This window comes from Mustela lutreola, chromosome X (genome assembly GCF_030435805.1).
Source record: "Mustela lutreola isolate mMusLut2 chromosome X, mMusLut2.pri, whole genome shotgun sequence".
NCBI lineage: Eukaryota > Metazoa > Chordata > Mammalia > Carnivora > Mustelidae > Mustela > Mustela lutreola.
In genome coordinates, this window is record NC_081308.1 from 27,202,290 (window position 1) to 27,220,248 (window position 17,959).

Below are 17,959 nucleotides of genomic sequence, written 5' to 3' on the forward strand. Positions count from 1 at the left end.
CCTAGAACTGAATTACAAAGTTATTCAATTTAGTGTTTTCCTTATATCAGTCTAGATAACAGGTAATTTTAATGGCAATATCCAAAACAATAGGTTCTAAAGTTTTCAGTATGTTCAATTAACATGTTAACATACATAAGAGACTGTGGTAATATAACCCCTATAACCAAGTGACTATACTCATATTGCATTAATCTGATTATGTTTCCAACATTGGGCAAAGATGAATTCTTATTTTCTAAAGTTAGTCTTCCTTTCTATAGGAGATAAAACATCAGTCTTAAACATTTGTCTTCATTGACTCCTTCTAAACTTTGAATTATTTCACTGTTTCTTTTTGGATTATCTCTGTGATCTACAGGAATTTGAGGGTCTAAACCTAGAACATGAGAAAGTTCTGAATGTGACAAGTTCTGAAGATGACAAGCATGGGGCTCCTGAATCTATTTGTGAGTACTGCAATTCATAGTACTGTGGAAACATATGACTTTTTTATAGTAGCTATATGAGAATAAAAGGAAAACATAAAATCTGCCATGTTTGTATAAGAGAAGAAACAAACTGTCTTCATTGGGACGTTTTTCAAGATCTTGGATTCATTATTCAAATTACTTTTATTTTTTCCAAGGTAGGAATTTTACACTATGGCTTTGCTACTGCTTTGCCTTTTTTCAAGGTTAAACCATTAAAAACATTCCCCTTAGCTGTGCCCCTTTGAATAACCTAGAAAATGGCATCACTTAATACTTATTCTGTGCTGGAATAAGTGGTATTTTGGTGGCCTCTATGTACTTCTGAATGGACTGTGGAGAAAACCAAGTCATGATTCATGTGTAAAATCACGTATTTCTCTGGCTGCCATGTTAATGTCCTTCAAGTTTGTATTTTTTTTTTAAAGATTTTATTTATTTATTTGACAGAGAGAGATCACAAGCAGGCAGAGAGGCAGGCAGAGAGAGAGAGAGAGAGAGAGAGAGAAGCAGGCTTCCTGCGGAGCAGGGAGCCCGATGCGGGGCTCGATCCCAGGACCCTGAGATCACGACCCAAGCCAAAGGCAGCAGCCTAAACCACTGAGCCACCCAGGTGCCCCATTCAAGTTTGTATTTTTGACCTAGAATCTGTATCTACTCCAAATTTTAGATCCACATTCACAACTGATTAAAGGAGGTGAGAATTTCACCTTCATGATGCACAAACACCTCCAAACTGACCACATTCTTGACTTCCCTGTCCACAACTGGCTGCCCTCTTGATTTCCACAACTCCGTGAAGGCACTCAGTCATACCAAGTGGTAAGCAGTCAATGATTCCTCATCATACCTCAGGATGTTCCCTCACCTCTGCATCCCATAACATACATGATGTTATTGACTTTCACCTCCAAATAACTCTTACATTGGTTTCATTTGTTCAACTTCAGCACCTTAATTATTATTTCTTACTGGAACAGTACAGAAAAACTTTCTGACTACGGTTTCTAGACAGGTTTTATATCCTTCAATACATTCTCCTCTCAACAACCAAAGTGATCTTTCAAAAGTGTAAGTCTGGTTAATCTATTTCCTTGCTTAAAACTATACTGTGACTGTGACTTCTCAGAGACTACAGATAAAGTCCCAACTCTTAAAGGTAGGTGGCCAAATGGATAGAAAGACAGCTTATGCATATTGAGCCCTCTGAGTTCAACACTCTGCCCCTCAAGAGGGAATTTTACAGTATCCTATTATTTCATCCTCACAAATCCTGTGAATGTTGTACTCACAGTAGAGAAAAATGGTTTAGACTTAGAGGCTAGACAACAAGTAGGAGAATAAGTGGTCTTCCTGCCTACAAGGCCCATACACTATTTACTATATCCTGATGTTTTTCTACATAATTTAGCTCCAGCTGACATTTCTGATCTCACTTCTTATAACAACGATACTCCAGCCACACAGAAGTACCTTCAGATTTTCAAACTCCCACAATGCTCAGGACTTTGAACATGATATTGCCTTTGCCAAAATTTTCTTTTCTACTCTGTATACCTAGCTAAGCCCTAATCTGTTCTTCCAATGTTCTCTGAGCAGAGGTTCTCAACATTGTCTAGACATCAGAATCATGGGCAGGACATCAATCTCATGTGAATCTTTACAGGTTGGAACCAAGGGATTAGCATTTTTAAAAGCTCCTCCTCAGGCACTTGGGTGGCACATTTCATTAAGCATCTGACTCTTGATTTTGGCTCAGGTCATGTTCTCAGAGTCTTAGGATTGAGACCCAAGTTGGGCTCCACACTCAGTGGAGAGTCTGCTAGAGATTCTCTCTCTCTCTCCCTCTCCTATTGCCCCTCCCCTCTGAAAAGAATAAATAAATCTTTTTTAAAAAGCTCTTCCAATATATTAGGTAGATGGGAAACACTGTTCTAGGTGAGCTTCCTGGCCTTTTTGGAAGGCTTAAGCATAATCATCTGTTTTCACTAGACCCCATCTAGCCCTCTAACACTGATCATACTACTATAATTTGCCTTAGCATATGTATTTTCACCTCTGGAATATAAGGATTCCAAAGGAAGATGTCATATTCTACTATAGAGGATTTTGAATATATCCAGTAGGCACACTCTCATTCTCTCTCTCTCCCCTCCTCTCCCTCACACACGTACAGAGCTGAAACCAAAGTTTCACAAAAAAGCCCTGATCCTTCCTTAAGAGCGATGGAGTCTGTCATTTCCTATTCTATTCTGCTAATTTCATTCCTTGCTATTTAAAAATTGTGATGCTAAGTAAAATAAATCAGGTAGAGAAAGACAAATACTATATGGTCTCTCTTCTACGTGGAATCTAAAAAACAAAACAGAACAAAATTAGCTCACAGATGCAGAGAACAGATTGGTGGTTGCAAGAGGCGGGGAGGGGGGTGGAGAAATGGATGAACTGGGAGTTTTTGGTTTAAAAAAATAAATAAAAGTAAAAAAAAATAAAAATTGTGGATTGATGCTCATTAAATTGATTACACAACCTAATACTTTGTCCAAACTGTGTTTAAAAAACATCTCTGTAATCATGTTTGTGCAAGTCCTAACAGCACACTAAGCAGTTAACAGGTGTTTACAACAGATTTCATGGTATAGTCAAAGTTCTTAAGGAAATTATATATGTGTGTAGATATATATATGTATGTGTGTGTGTATACATATATATGTATACATATATATATTTCATATATATATATATATATAAGTTTTGCATATCCTAAATAGTAGGCAGCATCACCAGGCAAAAGAAAAATATCATGATTAACTTTCATATTTTTGAAAAACCAAAGTAGAAAGATTAAAAAAATGTATAAAATTCAGTTCAAATTATAGCAACAGAAAGGAATACACAAAGGGTTTCCTTTTCTTAGAATTAGGGATCCTCAGATTACCTCTCTATTCTTAGATGTCCCAAGAAAGATGACAATCCAATTTATTCAGAATACTAATCGTGTTACTAAGATTGTATTCTTCCTTCTTCCTTTGGAATTAACCAGCAAGCCAAGATTTTTTTGTGAGAAACACTAAAGAAGCTACTTCCTCAATTTCTTTTTTTAAAGGTTATTTGTTTTATTTTTTATTTCTTATTTCTTTCTTCCTCAAGGACAACAAATATATATACATTGGATATCCTTTGTCCCACATCTATACTTCTCCAATTTCAATAATGTACTAAAAATCTAAGCTTTCTTAATCATTTTACAGGTGCATGCTGATGTACAATTCAAAGTTTATCAAATTAGTCTCTCTGGAAATTTTTTTTTTTTTTTTTTTTAATTTTTTATTTTTTATAAACATATATTTTTTATATACATATATTTTTATCCCCAGGTCTGTGAATCACCAGGTTTACACACTTCACAGCACTCACCAAATCACATACCCTCCCCAATGTCCATAATCCCACCCCCTTCTCCCCAACCCCCTCCCCCCGGCAACCCTCAGTTTGTTTTGTGAGATTAAGAGTCACTTATGGTTTGTCTCCCTCCCAATCCCATCTTGTTTCATTTATTCTTCTACCCACTTAAGCCCAGAATGGGAGAAGATATTTGCAAACGACATATCAGATAAAGGACTAGTGTCCAGAATCTATAAAGAACTTAGCAAACTCAACACCCAAAGAACAAATAATCCAATCAAGAAATGGGCAGAAGACATGAACAGACATTTCTGCAAAGAAGACATCCAGATGGAAATTTTTTTTTAATAGAAGAAGAATTTTTATGATGGGGGTGGGGAAGGAGATACGGGTGAAATGCATGAGCTTAGAGAAGAAACTGAATTTAGAGCTCTGGCCTGAGACAAGATCCAGATCACAGAGGAAGGAATCTCAAATATTAATTGTTCATAGTTTCTCTTGCTGAGAAAAATATCTTAATTGCACCTTTAAAAAATTATTTATTTATTTGGCAGACAGAGATCACAATTAGGCAGAGAGGCGGCAGAGAGAGAGGAAGGGAAGCAGGCTCCCCACTGAACAGAGAGCCCGATGCAGGGCTCGATCCCAGGATGCCAAAATCATGACCTGAGCTGAAGGCAGAGGCTTTAACCTACTGAGCCACTCAGGTGCCCCTTAATTACACCTTTATAACCACCTCTCTCCACCATGTACCCACAACCACACACCTTCTTTATAAGCTGGTTTTATAATGATCTCATAGGGGTGCTTAGCCAACCAGTTAAGATTGGCAGAATGCTTATGGAATATTAGCAAAGATACAGAGTCTTCTCATTTTTTGTTAGTTACCCACAGTTTTATGTTAGAACTTGGAATGCGCGGATATCTTAATTCTCTGGGGCCCCAAGGAGAAATGTTTTGGACACAGGAAGTATCTGATTCAACTATGAATATAGTTCTTCATTTTAAAGATAAATTTGCAATGTAAAAATTCTCAGACTGTCGCCTCGCAGGGCTCTATATGATATTCTATAAAAAAATATTGGCTTTAAAATTCCAGTTAGACTTTCAGAAATAACACTATTTATAAGAAAAAAACTCCTCATCCTGAAGTGTAAGGACAACTGTAATGTCCTTGCTTTTTGTAAGAAAACTAAATAAGTATTTTTCTAATATGAGGAAGGAATCTTAATGGCTTTTAGAGTGAAATTACACAGATTAATTCCATTCAGGAAGCATATGCTTCATAAAACATGTATTCTTATAGAACCCATGAATTGTGATTATTGCTGAGAGAATTAAATATCCTATGAAGTGGATTGTAAATAACAGTGATACTCATTCTAACAAGAGCTGGGGGGTCTCCATATATAGAAGAATTGATTGACAGTCATAAAGCAAAAACATATTTTTGAGGGTTTTCACACAACGCCCCCCCCACACCCCGTATCCATTCAGCAGCATTTGTACGAAGCAAAACATCAATGCTTTTGGGAAGACAGATGTATTGGAATCTGCTGGGAGAGCTGATGCTCTGGCTAGGCATTTGGAGTTTCCTTTTTTAATATGTAAGAATTATTTTCACTCTACAGCATGAATCAAACAATGAACATAATGCTACCCAGCTTCTTCGAACAAAGTGCAAAGGCCTATTATTACACTTTTTACCTTCACACATATTATAGAAAGTTCCTTTTGTTCAAAATTTAAAAAAAAAATATCTTCAGAAAGGAAAAAAAAAAAGCAGAGAGTTCCATTTAGCTGAAATACTGAAATTGCATGCAATCTCTGAAGATATGTGGTTATATTTACTTTCAAGCTTGGCATTTCCATTCATTGCTTTAAAACCCCAGTACCTTAATTCGAATCTATCACTTGAAATGTGCCATTAACAACAATAATCAATAGTTTCAGTAGTTTCGAACATTTTCCATGACATCCCCAAATCTTTCATCAAAAGACCGTATCCAGTCATCTAACTGAAAATCAGAGCTGGCTATAAATGTCATTTCTATTCAGGCAACTGGAATTTATAGAAAGCCCAGTATTAACATGGAGGGAATGAGAAAATTATCTTTGTTTTAAAATATTGTTGAGATCTCAGCTAGTCCTAATGTAATTAAGGGGGGGGGGATGATATGTCTAAGGTTTTCAGGAACTCTAGGGGAGCTTTATATGGCTTTTAATAATAAATATTTCTTATGAGTACTATAGCATAAACTAAGAAAGTGTCCTCTGGGAAAAAAAAAAAAAAGAAAGAAAGAAAGTATCCTCTGCATAACTTTCAACTGTTTTTGTTTAAAGATCCAAACACAAAATTCAGTTTATTCTCCATTCTTCCATAGGAAATATAGTTTAAAAACATGGCAATCTTTTTCTTTAATCATTCAGAATCTTGCATTTTCTCAGAATTTTCACTGTATAGTAATGCAGATAACATACAGGAGATACACGGATGTATCTTGGCCTTCAATCAGACTTGTTCACTAATTAAAGGGATGCTTAATTAAATCCTTATTATAAAATTATCTCTTGGATTATTCTTCCTTTTCAAATTAGTCTGCTAAAAAACTGACTTAAGGTTTTATTATTTATCTACCACAGCTGCTGAGAGTATGTAAGCCCACATATTTATTAAAATTCTAGGTGGTTTCATAGGTACTTAAAGGGAGAAATACAATTTTATTTATGAAATATTGTAAGTTAAATAAGTTACAGCAGAACATTTTTTACCCATTCATCTAAGAGTGACCAAAAAGTCTAACTCTGCATAGCTTTTACACTCTTGGGCCATGGGACCTATCTACAAAGATAAAAGCAGGTATTGCTCTAAATGAGCTACTTCCAATAAGGAAACGAACTCAACACACATTGTGGAATAAAGTATCCTCTGAAAACAGAAAAAAAGGGAGGAGAAGGGAAACAAGGAAAGGAAGAGGAGAAGAAATATTGTTTCTTATGATCGGATCGTGGAAGTATTTTTCAACCTAGTATACACCATCACCTTTTCTCATTATAATTTAAGTATATAGAAAAAAGAAGTCAAAACGCTTGATCATATTATTTTGATACTCTAAAGTTGATTTGAGATATTCGTAAAGTTCCGGTATCCAGTCAGAAAACTCAAGTATACCTAACAAAACTCCATAATAGTTCATAAAATTATATCAGGCGCTGAGAATAAAGTTAAGGGCCTCCTTGAACCAAGACATCATTTAAACGAAACTGCCCGAAACTTCTTTTTTCACTGTTTATGCATATGAAACTTTATAGGAATAATTTTTGTTTCCAGGAAAAACAATTGTCTGAATATTGTATGATCGTTAACTATGACAAATATAGTCATCTCATTTTTCTTTTTACAGAAAGTGTTGGGAAGAAAGCTACAAAATGCCAGATTAACATTTCAAAATGTATTTGAAAGTAATGAAGGGAAACTGATTCAGTTAGCAACGCTAAATAAAACAGACAATTCATACAGATGCTTTCCCTGTAAAATTTAAAATAAACACTCCAAAATGGCAACTTCTTCCATTTAATAAAGCACTCCCTAATTTATTTCTTGGAGCAAAATTTCTCCTTGGCCAAAGCTCTGGTTTTATGGGCAAGGTTTCCCTGGTCAAAAACATGTATCATTTCAAAGACTGGGACATTAAATGAAATACTAAATGCTTTTTCCTTCTGCTTCTGAGTCTTCCCCTCTTGCCCACATGCTGCACCTTATCAGGCCATAGAGAAGAAGCACTTTACTTTGTCCCCAGTATATCAGTTATGAGGATAGACACGTGAATTGTTCATCAGGATTCACAAGAGAGCAAAGTAGAAAAGCTTCACTTACCTGCCATTGTTTCATCAGCTCTCTTACTCCCTTGGAATCTTCTAGGAGCCTTTCCTTATGGGTGGCATCCTGCAGGACGTTGGCAGTTGTTTCAGCTTCTGTAAGCCAGGCAAGGAACTTCTCCAGGTCCAGGGGGAACTGTTGCAGTAATCTGTGGGTTTCTTCCAGAGCAGCCTCTCGTTCACTCACTCTGCAAAGGAACAAATATCCAGATGCAGATCTCCTCAGGTATCACAATGGTGCACCCAGCCCCCCCCCGCCCCCCAAAAGAGCAAAGATCAAGGGACAAAACTATAATACCAGCAAAGGGGTGGGTTGTAGCTAAAAGTTGTCTTAAAAGCAACAACAACTAGAATAGTGTGTGTGTGTGTGTGTGTGTGTGTAAACTTTGTACAGTTTATATATGAACTTCCAAAAGCAATCCTTTTAAAAAAAACTTGGTAGTTTTTTACTGGCCCATTGTGAAAACTTATTTTCATATGCAGCAAAAGCACAAGCTCATCTTTATAGGTAAAGTTCCAAAATCCCTACACCATGTTCATCTTTGGTGTTACCTGAGGCAGAAAGTCAGGGTTAGGTAGGCAAGGAAAAAGGTCAAGAAAATGCAAAGCTAGACCAGAAAGTTAAACACTGGAGGAAACAAGAGAAGGGGACGATAGAGGAGAACAGGTCTAACAAGGAGAAAAATGACCTATTTCACAGAAACCATTGCGCAAGATACCATTTTGTGTGACACTATGGTGTTCTAATGGTTCTAACTATGGTGTTTGCTTTACATTTCATTATCTGATGGTCACACAACTGAGAATATTCTCCCAAAGAAAAGACTTCAGTGTGATGGAAAAAGTAAAGCCCAAAAAACAGACACATCGGAGTTCAAATCCCAATATCCTCTACCAGCTTTGTGGTATGGTAAGTTACTTAACCCCTCTGAGTCTGAAGTTTCTCATCTGTGATGTCTATCACTGGGATGAGAATGAAAAGACGATGATGTGTGTCAAGATGACTGCCTCCCATGTACAGTTAGTTATACATTAGGGTTACTCAAACATACTCGTTCGCTTGGCCCACATGCCATTCTCCTTTCTCTCTCTCTTTTTTAAGGTTTTATTTATTTGAGAGAGAGAGAAAAAAAAAAGTATGAGTGTGGGGGAGAGGCAGGGGAAGAAGGAGATTCCCTCCACTTCCAGAGCACGAAGCCCAGTTCGGGGCTTGTACCCAGGACACTGAGACCATGACGGGAGTCAACCAGGTGCTCCCAACCTTCCTCTAATCTTTTAGAAGGGGTGAACCAAATTTCCTAATGACACACAAATCTAAAAAAAATTATTCATAATTTTTCTGGACATATATATATACAGACATATATATAAAACATATATATATATATATAAAACATATATATATATATATATATATATAATTCATATATTGTGGATACACACACATATGCCCTCGGCAAAATCTACATAATAACAGCTTGGAGGGAAAATTGCCTTTGGCAGTAACAGCCCTATCTAAAAAGATTCAGGTAAATTTTGTCTGCAATGAGGAAATTAGTACTCTATTTAAATGCCATATTTGCCTTCTATTACCACACAAACACTTTCTGGGATTAAACATAAGCTAAAAATGGATTTTAAAAAATTGAACACTTGAATATGATACACACTGCTTGTTAGGATGTGATTGTCAATAATTATGCAAAACTGCAATTTATTTCAGCAGCAACTTTATCATGGGATGTGCAAACCAGGCAATAAACAGCTCCTGCCGAGCCAGCGGCAGCGAAGCCCCCGGAAGAGCTGTTTATTCATCACGGGTGAGGTTTTTGCTGAGCCTACAGTCTTCCACAGTGTAGTTTCGGTGCTCATACTGGATAAAAATCTTCTGTCTGCATTAACTGGTGGAGGGGAGAATAGGTTTATGAGGATGCAGCTACTGGAAAATAGGAAGCTCTGCACGAAGCTATTTATCAGCCCCTAAATAAACTTTCCTGCTGCATAGCTGAAAGGTACCCTGGTGCTGGGGTTGGGCAAATCAGTTCAACCTTGCACAGTTCAGGGGCTGACCTGGACTGCTCACTCCCTGCTTATCTGGTTTGCAAACTATCAGTGGAGGGACAAAGATCAAAATCGTTATTTTTAAAATCTTTTTATTCAGTATGATTTCAAAGCTCAGAGGCATCGCCACAGCACTGAGAATCTTAGTGTTCGAAACTGGCAGGCAACACTCAGGTGGAAAGCATGCTTAAGTTGCTGTCACCTGGCCCGTTCTGACCTACAAACGCATCAATTTCATCCTGTTCAGGCTAGTATTTCTAGGTTGGCTTGCACAACAGAAATCACTAAGACTTACGCCACCTCAAGCCTCAAATTTGGGATAGAAATAAGCTGTCACATTCCAGAAGACAAGTACAGGGTCGGACAACGACATATTTTCTCCCATGCTCCAACTTTCTGGGGAATAAAAGGACGAAAAGAAAACTCTCAGGGAAGAGGGAAGCTCAGAGGGTTAGATAGTGTGCATTTTATTAGCAGGGTCATCCTCATCGTTAGCTGCACAGGACGCTACCCTAGTCTTGAACTAAAAATGCCGCTTACCCTCTGCTTCCAGAGGGAGTATCTAGTAAATAACTTTCCAAGAGTTCTATGTAAAATACGATGCACATAAATTAGATGAAAGGGTTCTATCAAGACAACGAGGTTTCTAGCCAAATCCTACCAGTGAGTTTGCTGCTTTGTAAATTAGGCCCTTAGGGAAGAACAGCAACTCTTGTAGGACAGTAAGGCACCATTTTCCTCAATGATACCCTCATGTTTGGAAATATTGACAACATCAGGCTGAATCTTTGCTAATTTAGAAAATACGTTAACAAAATTCAATGGCCGCAAGAGCGGAAAATCTCTTCAAGTGAGTTCTTTTACAGGCCTCTTTGTTGAGAGGTGAAATTGTTGTCTCCTGCTCATGTGGGAGTTTTAAGGCTATATCCTTTCTCCTGAGATCAATCTATGTACACTGAATTCCTAAATTTTAATTGCGCCAAGTCTAGACCAGAAATGAGTCAAGGGTTCTTTTATGTCATACTCGCGTATTCCAAATAGCTCTGGCTGTATCTTATATTTTCTAATTTTCCGTAACCATATGGCTTTAAGTGTCTTACATGATAAATAAAAAAATGTAGAAATAATGAGAATTGTAAAGAAATTTTAAAGAATTGTTTTAGAAAAAAGTGAAGATCTTGAACATGAATTATTCTGTAAATTCCTGTCTAGGTTATCCAATTATAGACCCTGGTGAAAATTTGGCTAAACTTTAAAAGTACCAATGCCCAGATATCGGGAATAGTAATAATACTTTATGAATATAACTTATGATAGAGGTTAAGTTCTTTTTTATGTAACAAATTTTAATTATCAGGTATTCTAATCTATGACAATAGCTAAGAATCTGGTGGAGTATGGACTGCTCTGGTGACTTTAAAAAGTTTTCTTTCTGTTCATAAGGGCACCGTATACCATTCTTAAGTGCCTGAATATGAGCTGTATGGCACAGTGTTTCTCAAAGTATGATCCAGAGACCAGCAGCATTAGCATTATCTGAGAGCTTATTAGAAATGCAAATTCTCAAGCCCTTCCCTAGACCTACCGAATCAAAAGGTCTGTGCATGGAGATCAGTGAGCTGCGTTTTCATAAGCCTTCTAGGTGATTCCGATATATGCTAAAGCTTTGAGAATCACGGCCCTGGAGACCCATCCATTTTGCCCTAGCTTCTGAGAAAGCTGCTGGAGGCAGGACACATATAGTAACTGGTTAATGTATGTGTTATAAAAACCTAGCCCTCTTGCCCCAACTCAGGACACTTTGGGAGGATGGGGGGAAGGGATGGAGAGTTGATTGATGCTGTGGTTGCAACTACATTGAAGCCCAGCTTCTCCTTCTTCCCTCTTCCGCTTCCTTCCCTTGCCTTCCCTCACAGGTGTTAATCCCGACAGCACTTGCCAATAAAATTGCTGAGAGTTAATTGCTCTCTCAGAATCTGCATTATGGGGGTGGGGCACCTGGGTGGCTCAGTGGGTTAAAGCATCTGCCTTCAGCTCAGGTCATGATCCCAGGGTCCTGGGATCGAGCCCTGCATCGGGCTCTCTGCTCGGCGGGGAGCCTGCTTCCTCCTCTCTCTCTCTGCCTGCCTCTCTGCCTACTTGTGATCTCTGTCTGTCAAATTAAAAAAAAAAAAAGAATCTGCATTCTGGGGAAACTGACATGTTGAGGTATCATACTAAATAAGGATTTCAAAAATATATATGCTTAAGAAGTGTATGTGAGAAATATACAGCTACTTGGATGGACTGTGTTCTCAAAAGGGGAGAGGATGGAATATGCTCACACTCAAGAAATGAGCCTGAAGAGCTACTGAACTAGAGGGGATGGTTAAGCCTTTGGCTCAGGTCATGATCCCAGGGTCCTGGGATCAAATCCTGCACTGTCCTGTTCCCTTCTCTATGGCCAGCCTGCTTCTCTCTCTCCCTCTGCTGCTCCCCCTGCTTGTACTCTCTTGCTCATGCTCTTGTTCTCTCTCTAATAAATAAATAAAATCTGTAAAAAAAAAAAAAAAGTAAGAGGTGGAGTATTACTCAGCCATAAGAAAGGATGAATACCCACCATTTGCATCGACATGGATGGAACTGGAGGGGATTATGCTAAGTGAAATAAGTCAAGCAGAGAATGACAAATATCATATGGTTTCACTTATATGTGGAACGTAAGGAATAGCATGGAGGACATTAGGAAAAGGAAGGGGAAAATGAAGTGGAGGGGGAATCGAAGTGGGAAATGAACCATGAGAGACTATGGACTCCAGGAAACAAATGGAGGGTTTCAGAGGGGCGGAGGGATGGGGTGGCCAAGTGATGGGTATTGAGGAGGGCACATATTGCATGGAGCACTAGGTGTTATACACAAATAATGAATCATAGAACAATTACATCAAAAATCAGAAGAAAAAGAAAAAAAGAAGAAAGAAAGAAAATAAGAGGATCTATAGGTAGGGTAGAGTTGCATTATCAGCAGTTAGAAGCAAGAATCTACTGAAGGGGCAAAATGCTGTAGCTGTAAAACTTAGGAGAACCCTGTACTTGCCCAAGAAGTTACTCATCCAGACCCAATTCTGCACAAAGGGGAAGAATCACAGAAGGCAGGAGTTCAGCATCTTTGTTTTCTTTTTAAGATCTGATTATAATAGGCAATAAGACAGGTAACACTCTTGTCACTAAACACCCACACACTTATCAGGGTATCTCTAAATGAATCTCTAGACTCCAGATTTTCTATTAAGCTGAATATCAGCAATTTTATATGGGTCAAGCTAATACAGAAAAAGCACATGGGGGTTTTCCCTCTGTTTCTATTTTTTGAAACAGTTTCAGGAGAATAGGTATTATTTCTTCTTTGAATGTTTGGTAGAATTCTCCAGGGAATCTGTCAGGTCCTGGGCTCTTGTTTTTTGGGAGGTTTTTGATCACTGCTGTGGTCTTGTTACTAGATATTGATCTATTCTGGTTGTCCATTTCTTCCTGATTCAGTCTTGGAAGTTTATAGGTTTCCAGGAATGTATTATTAATTCTTTCTTATTAATTCTTTCAAAGAATCAGCTTCTAGTTTTGTTGATGTGTTCTACTGTATCTCTAGTTTCTAATTCATTGATCTCTGCTCTGATCTAAATTATTTCCCTTCTTGTGCATGGGGTTGGCTCAGTTTGTTGTTGATTTTCCAGTTCTTTAAGGTGTAAAGACAATTGGTATATTCAGGATTTTTCAATTTTTTTGAGGGAGGCTTGGATGACTATGTATTTCCCCTTAGGACTGCCTTTGCCATATCCCATAGGTTTTGGAGTGATGTGTCTTCATTCTCATTAATTTCCATGAATTGTTTATGTTCTTCTTTGACTTCCTGGTTGATCCAAACATTCTTTTTTTTTTTCATTTGAATATTTTAAAATTCTTTTCAGTGTACCAGAATTCATTCTTTATACACCACACCTAGTCCTCCATGCAAAACGTGCCCTCCATAATACCTACGACCAGGCTCACCCAACTTCCCACCCCCTGCCCCTTCAAAACCCTCAGACTGTTTTTCAGAGTCCATAGTATTTCATGGTTCATCTCCCCCTCCAAATTCCCTCAACTCCCTTCTCCTCTTCATCTCCCCATGTCCTCTGTATTATTTCTTATGCTCCACAAATAAGTGAAACCATATGATAATTGACTCTCTCTGCTTGACTTACTTCACTCAGCATAATCTCTTCCAGTCCTGGCCATATTGATATAAAAGTTGGGTATTCATCCTTTCTGATGGAGGCATAATACTCTATCGTGTACATGGACCACATCTTGCTTATCCATTTGTCCATTGAAGGGCATCTTGGTTCTTTCCACAGTTTGGCAACCATGGCCATTGCTGCTATGAGAATTGGGGTACAGATGGCCCTTCTTTTCACTACATCTGAATCTTTGAGGCAAATACCCAGTAGTGCAACTGCAGGGTCATAGGGAAGCTCTATTTTTAATTTCTTAAGGAATCTCCACATTGTTTTCCAAAGTGGCTGCACCAACTTGCATTCCCACCAACAGTGTAAGCAGGCTCCCCATAAGCAGGCTCCACGTTTTTTACTGTCTTGTTAATTTGGGGCATTCTAACTGGTATAAGATGGTATCTCAATGTGGTTTTGATTTGAATCTCCCTGATGGCTAGTCTTGATGAACATTTTTTTTATGTGTCTGGTAGCCATTTGTATGTCTTCATTGGAGAAGTATCTGTTCATGTCTTCTGCCCATTTTTTGACATTGTTATTTGTTCTGTGTGTGTTCAGTTTGAGAAGTTCTTTATAGGTCCTGGATATCAGCCTTTTGTCTGCACTGTCATTTGCAAATATTCTCCCATTCCGTGGGATGCCTCTTTGATTTGTTAACTGTTTGCTTTGCTGTGCAGAAGCTTTTGATCTTGATGAAATCCCAAAATTCATTTTTGCTTTGGTTTCCTTTGCCTTTGGAGATGTATCTTGAAAGAAGTTGCTGTGGCTGATATTGAAGAGGTTACTGCCTGTGTTCTCCTCTACGATTCTGATGGATTCCTACCTTACATTGAGGTCTTTTATCCATTTCGAGTTTATCTTTGTGTATGGTGTAAGAGAATTGATCCAAACATTCTTGAGCAGGATGGTCTTTAGCTTCCAAGTGTTTGAATTCCTTCCAAACATCTTGTGGTTGAGTTCTAGTTTCAAAACATTGTGGTCTGAGAATATGCAGGGAATAATCTAAATATTTTGGTATTGGTCGAGCCCTGATTTGTGACCCAGTATGTGGTCTATTTTGGAGAAAGTTCCATATGCACTCGACAAGATATTTTATATGGAAAACCCAAAAGACTCCACACTCAAACTACTAAAACCCATACAGCAATTCAGTAATGTATCAGGATACAAAATCAATGCAAAGAAATCAGTTGCTTTCTTATATATTAGTAATGAAAATATAGAAAGGGAAATTAGAGAGTTGATTCCATTTACTATAGTACCAAGAACCATAAGATAGATTGGAATAAACCTAACCAAAGAAGTAAAGGATCTATCCCCAAGGAACTACAGAAAACTCATGAAAGAAATTGAGGAAGACACAAAAAGATGGAAAAGCATTCCATGCTCATGGGATGGAGGAATAAACATTATTAAAATGTTGACTGCCCAGAGCAATCTTTGAATGCCATCCCAATAAAAATTCCACTAGCATTCTTCAAAATGCTGGTACAAACAATCCTAAAATTTGTATAGAACCATAAATGACCCTGAATTACTAAGGAAATGTTGAGAAGGAAAAACAAAGATGGGGGCATCATGTTACCTGATTTTAAGCTTTACTACAAAGCTGTGATCACCAAGACAGCAAGGTACTGGCACAAAAACAGATACACAGACCAGTGGGACAGAGAGTCGAGATATGGACCCACAATTCTATGGTCAAATAATCTTCGACAAAGGAGGAAAAAATATCCAGTGGAAAAAAAGACAGTCTCTTCAATAAATGGTGCTGGGAAAATTGGACAGCTATATGCAGAAGAATGAAACTCGACCATTCTCTTACATTGTACACAAAGATAAATTCGAAATGGATTAAAGACCTTAATGTGGGGCAGGAATCTATCAAAATACTAGAGGAGAACATAGGCAGTAACCTCTTTGACATTAGCCACAGCAACTTCTTTCAAGACACATCTCCAAAGGCAAAGGAAACAAAAGCGAAAAGGAACTTTGGGGACTTCATCAAGATAAAAAGCTGCTGCACAGCAAAAGAAATAGTCAACAAAACAAAGAGGAAACCCACGGAATGGGAGAAGTTATTCCCAAATGACACTACAGACAAAGGGCTGATACCCAAGATCTATAAAGAACTCCTCAAACTCAACACTCAAAAAACAGATAATCATGTCAAAAAATGGGCTGAAAACATGAAGAGACACTTCCCCAAAGAAGACATACAAAGGGCTAACAGACACATGAAAAAAATGTTCATCATCACTAGCCATCAGGGAAATTCAAATCAAAACCACATTGAGATACCACCTTATACCAGTTAGAATGGCCCAAATCAACAGGACAGGAAACAACAAGTTCTGGAGCTGGTATGGAGAAAGGGGAGCCTGCATACACTGTTGGTGGGAATGCAAGTTCGTGCAGCCACTTTGGAATACAACGTGGAGATTCCTCAAAAAATTAAAAATAGAACTACCTTATGATCCTGCAATTGCCCTTCTGGGTATTTATCCCAAGGATATGGATGTAGTGAAAGGAAGGGCCATATATACCCCAATGTTCATAGCAACAATGTCCACAATGGCCAAACTGTGGAAAGAACTGAGATGCCCTTCGAGAGATGAACGGATAAAAAAAGATGTGGTCCATATATACAATCGAATATTACACAGCCATCAGAAAGGATAAATACCCAACTTTTCTATCAATATGGACGGGACTAGAAGAGATTATGCTGAATGAAATAAGTCAAGCAGAGAGAGACAATTATCATATGGTTTCACTTACTTGTGGAACGTAAGGAATAACATGGAGGACATTAGGAGAAGGAAAGGAAAAGTGAATTGGGAGAAATCAGAGGGGGAGATGAACCATGAGAGACTGTGGATTCTGCAAAACAAACAGGGTTATGGAGGGAAGGGAGGTGGGGGATGGGTGAGCATGGTGGGTATTAAGGAGGGCACATCTTACATGGAGAACTAGATGTGGTGCATAAACAATGAATCTTGGGACAGGGAAAAAGTAAAATATAATTAAGATGTTGAAAAAAAAAAAGCATATGGGGGAAGGAAAACTTACTAATTTCCCAAGTAAGGCTGTAGAGCTGAATGAATGTACAGACAATATTCCATTATTAGATATATGAATGGACAATACTTTATCAGAGCACTATACTGCAGGATTTTATGTATTTTATACACATACATACATACATACATACATATTCAATCAGAAATAAGCACATTGAATATTTTTAGGGGAAAAAAGACTCAGTCGGACAGAGGAGGCTATTTTGCCCAGGTGTTTCTTTAAGTGTGACAAATTGAGGAAATTCCCAGCACTCAGTCTTATGCTAAAAAAATACCTCCATCTGTACCCTGTGATTGTCATGGAGTAACCAAACAAAATACCACGAATCTTTCCTTCCTGGTTTATTTGCATTTAACCGCTATCATTTCCTATGATATTTTTAGGGAATGATTACAGGATGACATTTTTTTTTCCCTTTTCTGTTTGTCTGAGTGAAGGAGCACCTTAGCAGCAGCACTTGAACTTGGGACCAAAGGTTTCTAGCAACATCCAGCACTAGTTCCAGGACCAAACATAACCTGAAGTTCACTTTGTTGATAACTGTAACAGAAACTACAGATTTGCTAGTAAATACATTATATTCTGATTTTTAAAAATCACTTTATAGGGGCACCTGTGTGGCTCAGTGTTTGTGCATCTGCCTTTGGCTCAGGTCAGAGTCCCAGGGTCCTGGGATTGAACCCAGCATCAGGCTCCCTGCCCAGTGGGAAGTCTGCTTCTCCCTCTCTCACTCCCCCTGCTTGTATTCCCTCTCTCCTTGTGTCTCTGTCAAATAAATAAATAAAATCTTTAAGAAATCACTTTATATTGTGT

At 38.0% G+C, this 17,959-nt stretch overlaps 1 protein-coding gene across 7 annotated transcripts in view; it reads right to left on the reverse strand.

Annotated features, from left to right (window-relative positions):
* DMD (dystrophin) overlaps positions 1-17,959 on the reverse strand; it is a 2,248,143-nt gene that overhangs the window by 496,090 nt on the left and 1,734,094 nt on the right. For all 7 annotated transcript variants that reach the window (XM_059157899.1, XM_059157902.1, XM_059157904.1 and 4 more), the window contains exon 55: positions 7,753-7,942. In XM_059157899.1, coding sequence (XP_059013882.1) covers positions 7,753-7,942 — 190 coding nt within the window. The remainder of the gene's footprint in view (positions 1-7,752; positions 7,943-17,959) is intronic.